The sequence below is a fragment of the Patella vulgata genome, chromosome 5 (genome assembly GCF_932274485.2).
Source record: "Patella vulgata chromosome 5, xgPatVulg1.2, whole genome shotgun sequence".
Classification (NCBI taxonomy): domain Eukaryota; kingdom Metazoa; phylum Mollusca; class Gastropoda; family Patellidae; genus Patella; species Patella vulgata.
The window spans coordinates 15,685,124-15,701,856 of NC_065883.2; the positions used below are offsets into that span (position 1 = coordinate 15,685,124).

The following is a 16,733-nucleotide window of genomic DNA, read 5'->3' on the forward strand; positions in this document are numbered from 1 at the left end:
CCTATTTGCGTCCGATATTTTCTTAGTTGTGCTGGTTCTTTTTAACATCTGTGCTTAACCAGGATTCTTTTATTCTTTCCATTAGGAAAAAAAATGACTGAGGGTGAAAATGAAGATGATGATGATGATGATAGTGATGATAGTGATGATGATGATGATGATAGTGATGATAGTGATGATGATGATGATGAGGATGAGGATGAGGATGAAAAAGGTGATGGAGATACTGAAGATTTTACAAACGATGCAAGTGAAGACCTAGAAAAACACATAAAGCAACAACATAAAAATCCAACCGAAAAATTGGAACACTCAAATAAAGATATTGGTCACGTAATGATAAGCTACAATTGGGATAAGCAAGATATGGCGTTGAAAATACGAGACCAACTCAAGTCCAACAATATAAGAGTATGGATAGACGTTGATGATATGGAAGGGTCAACACTAGACGCCATGGCCAAAGCTGTTGAACAAGCTGAAATCGTGATCATGTGTATGTCTCGAAAATACAAAAACAGTGAAAATTGTAGAGCTGGTAAGTATACATTTAACTTATATACGACAGCTCTTGTTATATCATTTAATTTACATACGGCAGATCTTAGCGTGCCCCTTTAATTTATATACGACAGCTCTTATCATGGTATTTAACTTATATACGACAGCTCTTGCTTCTTCTTCTATTAACGTTTATCGTCCGCTTCTACCAATGGTGATATCGCAGACAGTTAGTCTTATTTCATTATGCTTAGCGCACACGCAGGGTTCTTTATTGTGGGAGGGAAAAGGAGTACCCGGGGTAAACCCACGAGGTTCAGAAAGCGCAGCTATCTCCAAGCCACATACGCTCATACCAGGGATCCAAACCACGACCACAAGCCATATGTCCACCTTTTTATTACGGTAAACATAAGATTAAACTATGTTATATGTTTGGAGAGAACTTATATATGGCTTTGCCTGTTGTTCAATCCAATTCAGTTTATTGAATAAAATATTTTTTAAAATTACTTCGCCAGGGGTGTACCGGCAAGCTAGAGCTCCCAGCGCGAATCCCTAGATCACTACCCCGAGCCCCACCCCCATGCCACCCCAACAGCTTTTGTCGTGCATTTTACTTATATACGACAGCTCTTGTCATGTCATTTAACCTGAATAAGACAGCTCTTATTATGGTATTTAACTTACATACGGCATCTCATGTCTTAAACTTTAACTTAATATATGACAGATCTTGCCTTGGCATTTAATTTACATCAGCTCTTGTCATGTATATGGCGATATTCTCAAACTGGGTAATCTGTGTATGCAGAATAGGCTTTAAAGAGAAATGTGCTTGTACAACACAAATTCGCCGTCTTAAATTCAATTACAATTTTAGTCATGTCTCTATATGTTACGTTTAAATGCTTGGGCGAGGTGAGTAATTGACCCTATTAGGTAAGACAATCATATTTAATACACATCGGAATTCTATAACTTACATACATACAACATGGAGTAAGTAAGTACATTGTATATTCTTCCAAAACGCTTGGCGAATCGCTATGGATCTGGTTGTTTGAATTTGTCCAAAATATCTCTCTTGCCTTTTTAACGACTACCTGATCGCGGATGCCAAGGTTAAATGATAAGGTCCTGTTCTGTTACTCTTGGAGCTTCTGGATTACAGCGGTAAAATTAGTCCCCATACTGGTGATGTTAGTATAAATGTGTTTTTTCCAGAGGCTGAATATGCCTTTAAGAAAAAAAGAAGGATAATACCAATATTGATGGAAACTGCCTACGAACCTGATGGATGGTTGGGTATGATTCAGGGATCAAAACTGTGGTATGATTTTAGTGATGAGAAGTTGATGAATTCAAACGTGGGCCGATTTTTAAAAGCGGTAAAAAAATTCACTGATGCAAAGTAAGGTGTTCTTTTTTTTAATAACACCACGAATTTTTATAAAGATTAATTAAAGCTAATTTTAATACCATTGTATATCATTGGTCTTGTATTAATAATACCACGAATTTTTATAAGGATTAATTAAAGCTAAATTTAATACCATTGTATATTATTGGTCTTGTATCAATAACACCACGAATTTTATAAAGATTAATTAAAGCTGATTTTAATACCATTGTATATCTTGTATTAATAACACCACGAATTTTATAAAGATTAATTAAAGTTAATTTTAATAGCATTGAATGTCATTTAAATTGAAGTTTGTAGTATGCTTTAGATTTGAGGTTGTTTGGATAATGTTTCTTTCTAGGTATATTGATATCATTTAGGCCACTTCTTCGAGTATCAGTATTTCGAATTCGATTGATGGGGTTGGGCATCACACGCAGATCAAAATAATAGTATGATGTTAGAGATGACCAGTTGATAGTTAAATTAAAGCAAATTTTAAAGGATTTCACAATATTATTGTATGTCTTTTTAAAAAAAAGGGTTTTGCTGTGCATTCTTCTTTTAAAAAAAAAAAAAAAAAAAATATCATTATTGTGTATCTCACAATTTCAATAGTCAAGCTCATGCAAGGTTTCGAGCAAGGCATTGTCAAATGCTGTTCCATACGTGGTGTTGAGCGTTTAGCCCAACAAAAATTTGGTTAAAAATAGGAGCCGGACCTATGATCATAATAATAATGTAAGAATACGACCAAATTGAATGGTGTGATAGCAGTTAATATTCTACAATCAATTGTGCGTGTACGAAAGTTGATTTAACACTACTCTACGTAATCAGGTAAAATATATAAAGATACAATCAACATGGTGTCTCAAAAAATGACCAGTGTGCACGAAAAGTTTAATGAAATGTAAACAATTGAAAAAAAAGTATGCATTATATCAATCATACGAGCGTATCTATATTGCATCTAGAAATTCGTAACCTGCGATATTTCGTGTAGGAATTACAAATAAATGATTTCCGTAAGATTATTTTTCATGAACTAAAGGTCTCTACATAATATTAATGAGGGTCCACTAAACTCAATTTTTCATTTTCCCAACAAAGGAAAGAAAAACCCAAAACACCACAAACATCGGAAATTAAATGACGTAGATATATAACGGTTTTTCTGAGTCTTATTTGTGATCCCACACATTTATGTACTTCTATTTATCCCCAGTTGTATCGTTTCGTCCATTATACCTGGGTTTATTCATGAGTGAGACACTTAGTCAAATTATCCAACGTTGATACTTGTGCTATTTTTATTGACCAATCGAGTGGACAAAGGGAAGTAACTCGCCTTTTATTGCACCTAAGATTAGGCTCAGACTCGTAATTATTTGCCCATTGACTTCAATGTTAAATGGCTGTAACATCACAGGCTGTAGCTTTTTGCTCAACATTCCGTTGGTTCCAATCTTTGTAGGCACAATGGGGACAACATTTGGCAATCTCCTCATCATAATTTTGTAGGGTTTGACCGTTTAGATTTTTTGCTACGCGGATTTGAAGTTAACTCGGGTGAAAATCTCACTTCCGACGACACAATGATTGCTCTGCAGGAGGACACTTTACACCCCCTATCCCTCCGCTGTAATATCATCAGTATTACCCAAAACTGCTATGAAATTGCAAATTTGATACCTTGTCTCCAATTCTAGAAAATATCGATACAATTGTTAAGTTAAATATGTGCTAATAGACGCAATAATAAGAAAATTTTCCAACATTAAGAATTTTCTGATAAATTTTCTGCTAGCCGAGAAAGTTCATTCAGATTTTCCGGCGTGGTTTCCCCTTGTCAGTGATGCAGGGTGGAGGGCCTGACAAGGACAGCTGTATAGTCGTTCGAATGGGACGAAAAACCGAGGTCCCGTGTACACATTGGCGTGCACGTATAAGATCCCTTGGCAGTTGGAATTCGATATAAGAGTAGGCCGTAGCGCCGCTGCCTGGGCAAAATTTCCCTCATAGCACACTGTATGGCGTATGCCCGTTTTCATTAGCCCAGGTTAGGAGCAGAACAGTAGGACGTTAAACCCGATAATGAAGGACATGTAGATTGTGCCTTTTGGTATTTTGTAATATTTCATGAAATTAATATACTATTCAAAAAAAGTAGGGGGTATTTGATTTTTAAGTGTTATTAAAGTCACCTAATGAAACTGACGAAGAAACAAATGACAAAATGAAATGAAGTTCACATTCATCGATTTATTCCAAATGATCGTTAGACTAAGTAAGGCACAGATTGTCCCATTCCTGTTGCAACGCAGCAGCAAGTTCTTGGACATTGGCAGGACGTTGTTGACGTTGACGTAACCTCTGTCCAAGCATGTCCCAGACATGCTCGATGGGGGAGAGGTCGGGACTCAGTGCTGGCCAAGGTAATGTGGTGATGTTCTGTTGTTGGAGGTAACCTGTAACGATCCTGGCCCTGTGACATCTTGCGTTGTCATCCTGGAAGATGAAACGGCGGCCATGACGTCGTGCGAACGGCACAGCATGGACTGCCAATATGTTGTCCCGGTAGTACTGGCCTGTAACACGCCCTGCAACAACATGTAAAGCCGTTCTTCCAGCAACAGTGATGCCTCCCCACACCATAACAGAACCACCCCCAAATCGATCATGTCTGATGACGTTAACGTCTTGGAAGCGCTCGTTTCGACGACGCCACACCCTCCTACGTCTGTCCAAAAAATCAACAGTGAACCTTGACTCATCTGAAAACATCACATTGCCCCAGCGTCGATTATCCCAGTGTTGACGATCCCTACACCAACGACGTCTTGCCTGAATGTGATGATCTCTCAAACAAGGGATCACGCGAGGACGTCGGGCGCGAAGGTGACCCCTATGCAGTCGATTCCGAATCGTCTGGCCACTCACTCTCACACCAGTGTCTGTTTGAAGACGAGCGCTGATCTGATTTGCTGTGATGACACGATTTCTCAAGGCCAAGGTACGGATAAATCGATCCTGGGCTTGAGTTGTCGCCCTTGGTCGACCTGAGCGTGGTCTGTCCTGTACAGATTGTGTATCACGGTATCTGGACCATAGCCTGCTTATGACAGACTGAGAAACATTTATCGTCCGCGCCACAAGGGCACGTAACCTTTCATTTTGGGTAAGCCGACGCATATCAAAATTTGTTTTCTGGTCACTAAAACAATTAAACTGATGTTTCCACCCTGGAATTCAATGCCACAATGACTGTAACATTCAAAGTCAGAGTCGTGCAAATCTTGGGTTGGACCCCCATGATGATCCCAAGCATCACCTGCATTCCATGCGGTAGCTATTGGTGCGTTTGGGCGTCACATGTAACTGGAAATGTTTCTTCTGTTAGGTTCTATAGTGACTTTTTTCGTAGTCATTTGCATATTTTAGTATTATGCCCCCAAAATCAAATATCCCCTACTTTTTTTGAATAGTATACTAGTCTTTGTCCATTATTGTGGTGAACGTAAGCAATGGTCGGGTCTAAATATTAAGTCTTATTTGTGATCACACATATTTATCTACACCTTCGGTATCCCCAGTGGTATCCTATCGTTGTAATCCATTATACCCTGGGTTCATTCATGAGGGAGACCATAGTCAAATTATTCGACGTTGATACTTGTGCGGGTGATGGATGGCTGAATGGTTAGCACGTGCGCGCTGTATCATAAAGTCTGTCATTGACTCAACTGGCGTGGTTTCGAATCCCCGGTTGTACGTGACAAGGAGTAGGGTCGCCTGTCCAACCTCGTGGGTTTTCTCCGGGTCCTCCGGTTTCCTTCCAGTGCTAAATACCCCTACGCGCAAGCGAATTATGGAAATAAAATTGAACCATGTGGTAGTCCCGAAATGACCTAGTTTGTGTCGAGTGGACGTTAAACCCCATCTCTCTCTCTCTCTCTCTCTCTCTCTCTCTCTGATACTTGTGCTGTTTTTATCGACCAATCGAGTGGACAAAGGGAAGTAACTCGCCTTTTACTGCAACTAAGATTATTGTGGTGAACGTAAGCAATGGGCGGGTCTAAATATTAAGGCCACCTGCAATGGGGTAATGGCACGTGAATATTGGAGAGATTGTGGGTTAGGGTAAGCGTTAGCCCTGTCTTTATCTCGCGACCATGATGAAATTTCCAAGTAGTCCCACGACTGGGGCATGATGAGTGGAGAGATATACTAAAAGTGCGAAGAATAATTCTGGTGATGTGTCATGTATAGATACCTATATGATAAACAAAATCATTTAGTGTTAAATTCATTGATTATATTTACATAGTTGGTATTAAAGTCGCAATATTGATATGAATTTATAAATTATTAGCATGGAGTTAACATACTATATTATGGTTATCTACAAACTTTTTGAATCTTACTAACATCCGTACTTCTTAAATAAAAGATGTGAAAACTCTATTAGTCCGCTAAGAAAATAAAGCTTGTTTACAAAAAGCGCACACTGATTTTTTGTTCTTTATTGCTTACAAAGTCTATGTAGTTTGAAATGTAATGGGGTTTAACGTCCTACTGTTCTGCTCCGAACTGGGCAAATGAAGACGGACATACGCCATACAGTGTGCTATGAGGGAAATTTTCCCGGACAGCGCACAACAGCCTACTCTTATATCGAATACCAACTGTCAAGGGATCTTTTACGTGCACGCCAATATGTACACGGGTCCTCGGTTTTTCGTCCCATCCGAACGACTTGACATCCGCCCTGCATCACTGACAAGGGGGAACCACGCCGGGAAATCTGGATGCACTTTCTCGGCCAATGCAGGGATCCAACACACGACCTCCAGACTAGCGAGTCAGCGTCTTACTCACTTAGCCAGCCACCGTGACCCCCGGCTGAACAACATTTGTCATCCTATTTTGGAGGAAATGACATGGACTGGGGTTTAACGCCCTACTGTTCTGCTCCGAATGGGCTAATGAAGACTGGCATACGCTATACAGTGTGCTTTATGGCATTGGATAACAGTTGCTGACCTATTTTATAGGAAATGAAAAGAAGTGTGCTATGGGGGAAAGTTTGCCCGGGCAGCGGCATACTCTTATATCGAATTCCAGCTGTCAAGTGATCTTTTACGTGCACGACAATGTGTACACTTGATCTCTGTTTTTCTGTCCCACCCGAACGACTATTCATTGTCCCTTACAAGGCCCTCTGTTTTACATCACTGACAAGGGGAAATTACGCCGGAAATCCTGATGAACTTTCTCGGTCAATTCAGGATCGAACAAGGAACTTCCAGGTTAGCGAGCCAGCGTCTTACCCACTTAGCCCCCTATTTTGTAAGAAGTTATGACAAATATCGTGCTTGAGATCGGCCTATTAAGCTCTTATCGTTTTGGAATTCATGATATTATTGTTTAACTGTACGCAGAGAGCATATCTGCTTTCATTGTATTGGCAAGTAAAAGATGTTGTGATTACTAGCATAGGTCAGTAGCCGACTAGGTATTATATCTGAATCGGGTCATCAGTCACCTACTAGCTTGGTTGGTCCATTATCCATTAATTGTTTTCTTCAGTTTGTTTAAATCCATAAGTTCCAGATTAAAGGGCAGCCCACACGTGACCTGTACCAAAGATCAACCAGGTCTTTATTCTCACAAAAAATCCGTTCTATTTCTTTACTTCTATATAGCTCAGACAACAATTCAACAATCTCTTTACATTATGTTCAGATGCTGGACATAGGATCAAATTTTGAAGTGACATTGTTGTTTATACCCCTCAACAAATCACACATCAATATATACAGCTTCTTTATTCATTCGACAAAGATCATCATTTTAATTAAAATGTGTCTATAGCAATACTTGGCAGTTTGCTTAACTTTCACTTTTGTGTAGCGTTAACAAGGTTTTTGGCAAAGAGTAGCTAATTGCGGAACAGGATAGGGTTTGTCCTCTCATGACCTAAAGCTTATAAAAATGTAGTAGCTATCGTGTTAACGAGGTTTTCGTAAAGGACTGAAAATTGGTAAAGTTTATCAACTCATGACCCAAATTCTTCACATCAAATCTAAAGAACACAATATTACGTTAAAAGTGTTTTCGAAAAAGATGGGAGGGGGCGGGGCGTATACTCCAGAACGAATGGTCGAGTAGAGCTGGAAATGGATAAGGTTCTTCCTTTCATGACCTCACCTTAAATGTGAAAGAAAAAAAAAGAATATGTTAAAATCTGTAGCCTCTATTGTGTTGCCAAGTTTTTCGGAAAATGCTTCACACCGAATTTTGAAAAAGAAACCGTTAAAATCTATAGCCTCTATCGCGTTAACGAGTCAATTGTTGACGGACGGACATGGGTGATGCCATAATACATCCACATTAAAATGTGGATGTATGAAAAATAATTTACTTTACATTTGTTTTTGTTATAATATAATATAGGTACTGTTTATAGCCTCTCATTTCAAAAGTACTAGCAAAAAATATTGCTCGATAAGATTTTTACACCTTTTCTTCCGTGGTGCAGGACGGAGGGCCTGCCAAGGACAGATGTCTAGTCGTTCGGATGGGACGAAAACCCGAGGTATCGTGTACAAATTGGCATGCACGTAAAAGATCCCTTGACAATTGGAATTCGATATAAGAGTAGGCCATAGTGCCGCTGCTCAAGCAAAATGTCCCTCACAGCACACTTTATGGCGTATATCTGTCTTTATTAGCACAATCGGAGCAGAACAGTAGGACGTTAAACCCCATTTTGTTTCCGTCAAATGCTTTTTTTAAAAACTAGACCCACGTCTCGGACAATCATCCAGAATCGGAAAAAGGAGCCGAGATCGATTTTTTCGTGGTTTATTTCGTGGCGACATGAGAGCGTTGAAATAATTCGATAATCACAGAGAGGGGTCAACTAGGGGCAAACTTGCAAAAATTCGAGCCACTAATCCGAAAAGAATTATTAATGCTGAACAAGTTTACCTTTTGTTGACCGGACGTTGTCCGATTATTTTGGATGTTGTCCTTCTATTTCAGCAACTACCTATGTGTTCGATTGAAAGATGCATAGTATTTTTTTAAATGTTTGGTAAACATGATTATACAAATTTTGAATGAAAACCTGATCTCATAAATAATAGATTTGCATATAGGTAAACACTAGCTATCTTGGTTGACCTGACTCGCTATTATTTAAGGTTAGGATTAGGGACAGCGTCTTGGATGGGAGCCACATCTAGCTATCGTAATCCAAAAACTAACGCATAATATACCCTTGTTGCGACTGACATAGCTTCTCAACGATGACCTTATAGCCATGTTTCTGTCACTAAAGGTTTTTGCAAGTCATTACAGGTTTCCAAATGTTATAAATTCGATGAGTTTTCTAGAACCAGCTTCAACTTGATAGGGCAACAGAGCAAAGTGTGCAAACTGTAATGCTATGTAATATAACCCTGTTTATATGCAGGCAGACAACCATTAATTTCCCCATTGACTTTAATGATAATTCTGGTCTCATTGCCCGGATCTAGGTTTTCCCCAAATTTTAGATTATATTTGATCCAGACCTGAACGTTCTTACATAGAACTAGATAAAATATGTGTGTATTTAGTTCTGGTGACAAGTAGTAGGGTCGCGTATTTTAGTAATACCAGATGTTAGTCCAAAAATAGCCTGGCAAGTTGAGTCTACCAATAGTTGACTCTATGATAACAAGTAGTAGGGTCGCGAATTTTAGAAATACCACATGTTAGTCCAAAAATGGCTTGGCAATAGTTGAGTCTATAAATTACCAGTGGCCATTTTCACCTATACCTTTAGCGGCGGATTAGTGATTATAGGGTATGTGGGGGGTTATGGAAATAATAGTCTTATAAAGATATTTTATATGCTTAAACTTAAAGATAATAAAGATATCAAAACTCAGATTGAGCTTATAATTTATTTATATCCCAGCCAACGGCAGTTCACCCACATAGAAGAAAGAGCCCACATAACGCTCAACTACCCCACCCTACAATTTTTGTTTAAAATTAAGGCTGGATCAGCCTCTGTCTGATACAGGTTTCGACTCATGAATTATTTCCTCATAGACTTGCACAGGCTGTATATATAAGATACTTAATTTAATGATATAAACTGATTTAAAAGGGTTGTATTTGATGCAAATACAATTTACAACAAAAAAGGCACAATTCTTAAACCTAAAGGTAAGGGAGTTTGTTTTATATTTAAAATAAAATGGTATTAAACGTTTCATTTTTATAAGTCGATTTTCAATTAACATTGAATCTGCGCGACCTCCATGTTGAATTAACCCCCGGAGATATGGCTGAAAATTTTTGTAAACATATCTTTCGACTGTTACTTCAGTCAATTATTTTGTTTTGTTATATTCACAGAATGATAAAGGACAAAACAAAATCTGCTGAATTTTAATTATGAAATTAACTACAAATAGTTATGAAATATGCCAACTATGATTGCACACCTTAATTCAGGGGGGGGGGGGGGGGCAGGGTATTTACACAACCATACTAAAGTGAAACTTATATAGATATAATGCTGACAATAACTGCACTGAAAAAAAACTTGTGTTGGATCTCAACACAAGTACTTGTGTGAAAATTATTCTACACAAGTTATGTGTTGTTTTGCATTGCATTAACACAAACTTGTGTTCTTTTTAATGCATTAACACAAATCTTGTGTTTTTTCCATATAATTAACACAAGTAATGTGTACCGTCAACAAATATTTTTTTTTTTTAAATTTGAACTCCATACAAAGTCTTAATCCGGGGGTCCACAAGTAAGAGAAAGGTATTTTTTACTCAGACAATATAGCCAGACAGACTTGAATGCTAATTGGTGTTAAGATGTCTGTAGTTAAAATAAAGTTGAGCCCAATAAACTGGTAGATCAAAGGCCTGTTGAGCGCTCATGCCCGGTGTGATTTTAACAATTGACTCCAAATGCGTTGACAAGAAAATAAGTAAAACTGTTATTGAATGTGATTGGTTGATAAAATCAACGTACTATAGGCTACATTTTGTCTGCGATATCATCTCGGTGGAAGCGGACATTAAATGAAGTGATTTCACACAATTAATTTAACATTTAACAACGTGCTGAAATGATTTTGGAGCAGTGATATGTTTGACAAATGTAAGCTAATGGTCACATAGAATACAAGACCGCAGGTTTGTGAATATTTATATAAAAAAAATAATACCATGTATGTAATTTAGCATCGATATTGTTTCTCTGTATAATATTAGTATTTCGTTTCCTTAAAAAAAACTCCAACAATTTAAACCGGAAGTTCATGTTTATAATATGGCGCGGTCAGGAAAAAAATTTCGGCATGTTATTATCAAATCTGTTCAATTTTTCTGAAATCATGCTTAATTAACATTAGTTGTTCGGCGCTACGATGTTGTTCAAATACTTACATTACAGAATCACATTATGATTAAAGCAGAAACGGTTCGACTTGAACCAGCAGGTAAGAATCTGTTTTGAAATTATATCTTGGGAGGTTTGATTGGCGTTGGAGACCCGATTGGCGGCCATTTTGATTCTTGTTTCATGATTTTTTTTATATTATAACGATTTTGCCAAGAGTAGACATAAACGCGGGCACAGACTAGAAAAAAATATTTTTACACTTTTGTGTTAGTTGAATTGTAATCTAATTTATGTTTAAAAAAACAACCTTAAATCTAATAAGCAGACGGAAGATATGGACGAACAACAAGAAGAAGTTATGGAGGTCCCAACAACTGAACCTATGGAAGTAGAAGAATCGTTTACAGCCGAAACCCGATACGATGTGCCAGTTCCGGTTATGGAGTCCTCCATCTCAGACGATGCCGACGTTAGTGTCTTCTGCGACGAAGAACCCGTAGTGGTGTATCACTATAAACCTCAGAATGCCTCGTTCGGCATTTCTGTCCAAACGAGGCAAAAACGTGTCAAAATTTTTGCCCCGATTTTGCCTCGTTGTAACGAGGTAAAAAAAATACCTCGTTTCTCTGGAGTTCCAAAACGTGTTTTTTTTTTAAATTGCCCTGTTTTTGGAACGAGGTATTTTGTTCAGAACGAGGCTGGGTAAAATGGCCTCGTTTACTAAACGAGGTATTTTATCCAAGATAATTATTAGCGGTATTTGCTGTCGACAAATAGAGCCATACAAATAATGTTCGGACCATCATGTGACCAATTGCAGATCTACAAATTAGATTATTTATTTGGGACATGATATTGTTCATAGTTATGGCTTACTACACTGGAGTTCTATTATGTATAATAAACGCTTCCCGAGCGAAACAAAACATAACAATGTCACGTGACAATATTACATATGGCGGATACAAGCGTTCTTTGATTACATGCTGTTTGGTTTGATTATTAAATAATAGGGCAATCTGTATATATGGGAAAAGGAGAATGAATTTCCCCAAATCCAAAACTAGATGACTGAAATATTTATTGAATGGAAAGTAAATATTTTATAAACAAAAATATTCGGATTTGCAGTATCCTAGCTTGGATGGATTTGTGATTTGAATCTCGAACTCAGTGTTTTATACATTTTATTTTAAAATTGTAATAAATGTTTTACATGAATGAATAAAATCTACAATTTAAAACAGTACAATAACATTGTGATTTGACGCTCTACAAATCACTAAGAGTATAACAATTGCTTGTTGAAAAAGCGTTAATAATATGTTTTTTTCCATTTATTATTTTTTAAAAATATATTCAAAAAGAATGCGTCTTTTACAGATTTCAATATAACCACAAATGGTTGATTGTTTTAATGCTAAGATAAGTATTAATGGTTTGTATTTGAAAATCAAATTATATAAGCGAAAAATAGTAAGATACATTATGTATATCTTAAAACACTCCCTTCTCAGTTACTACTTCGGCGAATATCGTTTGATAATTTAGATGATCAGAATTAAACACCGTTTTGCTATGTTATTATTGTTTTATGATTGGGTGGGGGTATATTTAATTAGGGGATTGGATTGAAAGATTATAGCTACCATCTTATGGGGACATAATGTGTGGTGCATTTACGGTCTTATAAAGCTCTATTCTTACATAAAGAATTCTTGATTCGCACGGAAGTGTTTTAGCCGTGATCATTTTAAGTCATGCTTATGCCAAGATCTGGGTAAGTGTTAATTTAACTAGATATCAGAAAAGTACCACGTTTTCATAAATGTACTCTTTAGATAAATTGTACAATATTTATCAGTTCACTAGTTACAATAAAATCATGCATTATAGCTATTTTTATTTATTTATCCCTGGTGCTTCAAATTCAATTTAGGGTGCCTCAACATATTTAAAAATATGTTTTAAAGCTTTAGGTCATTTTATTATATCTTTCTACCATAAATAATAGCCCGAATTTAGGTATACCAAAAGTTAAAGAAATATAAACAGTTTTTGAGTCATTCAGATATGACTGCCAAAATTGTCACCAACACACATGTCGTGTTTAGGCTAAAATCTAACCAGAAAAGTATTGTCAATACATAATAAAATATATATTGCATTAATCAATTCCATTCCGCAATTGGTTTGTCTTAAACTCGTCATTTGTGTTCATGGGCATCAGGGTCGAGATGGCAACGTTATATGTTTTATTCGTCTAATTTACTATAAAACATCATTCGGTTTGCCTCACGGGTTAACGGCATATTAATAGCTTTATTCACTGAGATGGTTCCTTTACTTATAGTTTATTTTTCGAATTGCTTTTTGTATTTATTTAAATGGAAATATTAACAACATTCTATAAGTCAATCCACGAACATACCCAATTTCAATATTTGCGTGTTGACCTTTAACATCACACTTAGATCCTGTACGCTTTGTGTCTTACAGTCAATACATGTCATGAAGAACTCTTTAGACATAATTTCGTTTATAATACTTTACTCGTTTCTATTGAGTTGTTTAGCAGAAGTAACCCATGACAACAATATGTTGAGACGACTACGTAACAGAATAGGACGATTCAATGTTATTAAAATGACACAATGACAATTTTAATTTTATTACCAACCCTTTCACAATATTTGAATGAAATATCTCACACAGGGTGTTAATCTATTTTCAGTTTCTATTCCAATTCAATAAAACATTTAATACATGTCTTGGCTTGATTCATTATTTACAATTTAATACGTTAATCGTGTATTTTAAATAATACAGTTCAAGAGATCAAAACATTTCCGAATTTATACATTCAACATTACACGTAGACCTAAATGTATTTTTCAAATACGTGTATAAACATTTATATGAAATATATTATAAACAGATATGCTATGACCAGAGTTGCCATTATCTTTATTATTCGACTGGAAAACTCCTGTCATTCACTCTGTCGTTCGACTGATCCATCATTCACGTTGTCATTTCCGAGTCTGAAATTTGGGGTATAGGGGTAGCTCGGACCGGGGAGTAACATAGGCCAGGTGGCGTTAGTCTACCACTTCCGGTTTCGGAGTTATGACCCCCGAGCGAAGCCGGGCATTCTTCTAGTATATAAATAAATATATAAATAAATCATCTTCATGGTCATCATCATCGTCATCGTCATCATCACTATTTAACACCAATCATCGTCGCCTGACAATTACCTTATCTATTCAAAGCGCTTGTTTAGTTTTAAATACTTGTGAACTTTACTAAAACTCACTTTGTTGAACGGGTTACTTTCGTTGGTATCGCCATATAGGAACGCTTTTGTATTTATGGATTTAAATGGGAGGGTATTTAATGTTGAGATACGCTGAGACGAATAATTTGGGCAGTGCAGAAAATAATGGTCGCTGTCTTCTTGAGTATGACCACAACTGCATGTCGGGTTATGTGAAATATGCATTAAAAATCTATGGAAGTTTAGAGCACTTTTACAATTACGAAGTCTGGAATGTATAATCTGAAATTTACGTTCTCCATAGTAACATCTTACTGACATCAATAAATACAAAAATATGACTAAGTCGAAAGTCAACAAGACGGTATACAAGCCAAAATGCAAGTCGAAAATAAGAAATTAGGAAAAAAAACGAGGGGCGCTATTATCGCAGTGTATTATTTCTTGATTTCCTATTTTCGAGTCGATTTTGGCTTGTATAGCGTTGCTGTCGCCTCACATTTTGTCGTAACTGCTACTTTTCGACTTTCGTGTTTTGGAGGGCGAAAAGTAGAAATTAAGAATGGTAGGCTTCTATAGTTAGGCGTTTGTATATATGACTGTATACTTGACACATGTACGACCTGAATGGCTGAATGGCCGGTAACCAAATATGTTATTGTGAGTGTTAAACGACATCGTAATTATTTTATATTTTGCAAAAAAAACAAACAACAAAAAACAAAACAAAAAAACACAAGCCGTGATTGCCATTACTACAATACGGATTACTAAATATACTTTGTGTTCAATTTTATATTTTAATACTGAAGACAGGGCCGGACTATAAATGAACAAGGCGGATCCTTTTGGCTTATATTGAGTAATTATTGCAACGTGTTACAGTTGAAAGTTCCAAAGCATTTTCACATTCCATGTCCGATAAATTTAATCATCATGCAACTACTGATTGGTGGGTCGTCGAAACATTTAGATGCATACATCACAGCACCGTGGTTTAGACAACTTGCAATTGAACTAGTTTTATTGTTGTACACATAATGAAAGAAACTGTGTTATTTCACAGCTGAATTCTATGGTAAGAACCGTAGAACCACCTTGTAGGGAATAACTTTTAAACTTTAACACCCTATACACACTCTGCCAGCGGCATCTTTGACCCACACTCTCTTAACATTAATCCAAACTTTAAATCTTTCAACGGTTTAACAAGAAGGTGCTAAATATTTCCATTTAAATAAATACAAAAAGCAATTCGAAAAATAAACTATAAGTAAAGGAACCATCTCAGTGAATAAAGCTATTAATATGCCGTTAACCCGTGAGGCAAACCGAATGATGTTTTATAGTAAATTAGACGAATAAAACATATAACGTTGCCATCTCGACCCTGATCCCCATGAACACAAATGACGAGTTTAAGACAAACCAATGGCGGAATGGAATTGATTAATGGAATAAAATATTTATTATGTATGGACACTAAGTTTTATGGTTAGACTTTAGCCTAAAAAAACATGCGCGCTGATTACAATTTTGGCAGTCATATCTGAATGGCTCAAAAACTGGTTATATTTCTTTAACTTTTGGTATACTTAAATTCGGGCTATTATTTAATATATATATTGATCAACAGCGGCGATAAAAATCATTAGTCTCGACAATGACTAGTTGTAAGTGAAAGTCTCTCAGGGGAGCCAGGCGGCTCTGTGAATAAAGAGCTGGCTTGAACGCCTCGTGTTCATTAGCCTGAATAGTGAAGGAATGCGGGTCATTAAACCCCAATTTCATTTCATAAATCTCTCGGCTCAATAATGAGCTACTCGGGTTGGTTAGATGCACGCCTTAATGCATATACAACCAATAGAGAAATAGGTCAAATATGGCGACAATGATCAACTTGCTCTTCTTCTACTAAATTAAAGATTCGTATGGAGATTCTGTCGATATAATCATATATTTATATCTGCTCTTTCTTAAAATAGAGACGGTTAGTAAAATGGTCTTCTTTACGTTCCTAAATATCAGTATGACCTTAGTGAATACCGCACGATTACGATCCGTTCCAGACTGATAACTTTACGTTCCTTAATATCAGTCTGACCGTAGTGAATACCG

At 36.8% G+C, this 16,733-nt stretch overlaps 1 protein-coding gene across 2 annotated transcripts in view; it reads left to right on the forward strand.

The window, feature by feature from the left end:
• LOC130010374 (uncharacterized) overlaps nt 1–16,733 on the forward strand; it is a 52,682-nt gene that overhangs the window by 15,355 nt on the left and 20,594 nt on the right. Inside the window, exons 6-7 of one of the 2 annotated variants that reach the window (XM_050551321.2) lie at nt 86–538; nt 1,729–3,681. In XM_050551321.2, coding sequence (XP_050407278.1) covers nt 86–538; nt 1,729–1,919 — 644 coding nt within the window. In that variant the 3' untranslated portion in view covers nt 1,920–3,681. Of the gene's footprint in view, nt 1–85; nt 539–1,728; nt 3,682–16,733 lie in introns of those variants that run through there. The other variant, XM_056101348.1, reaches the window with a different exon arrangement.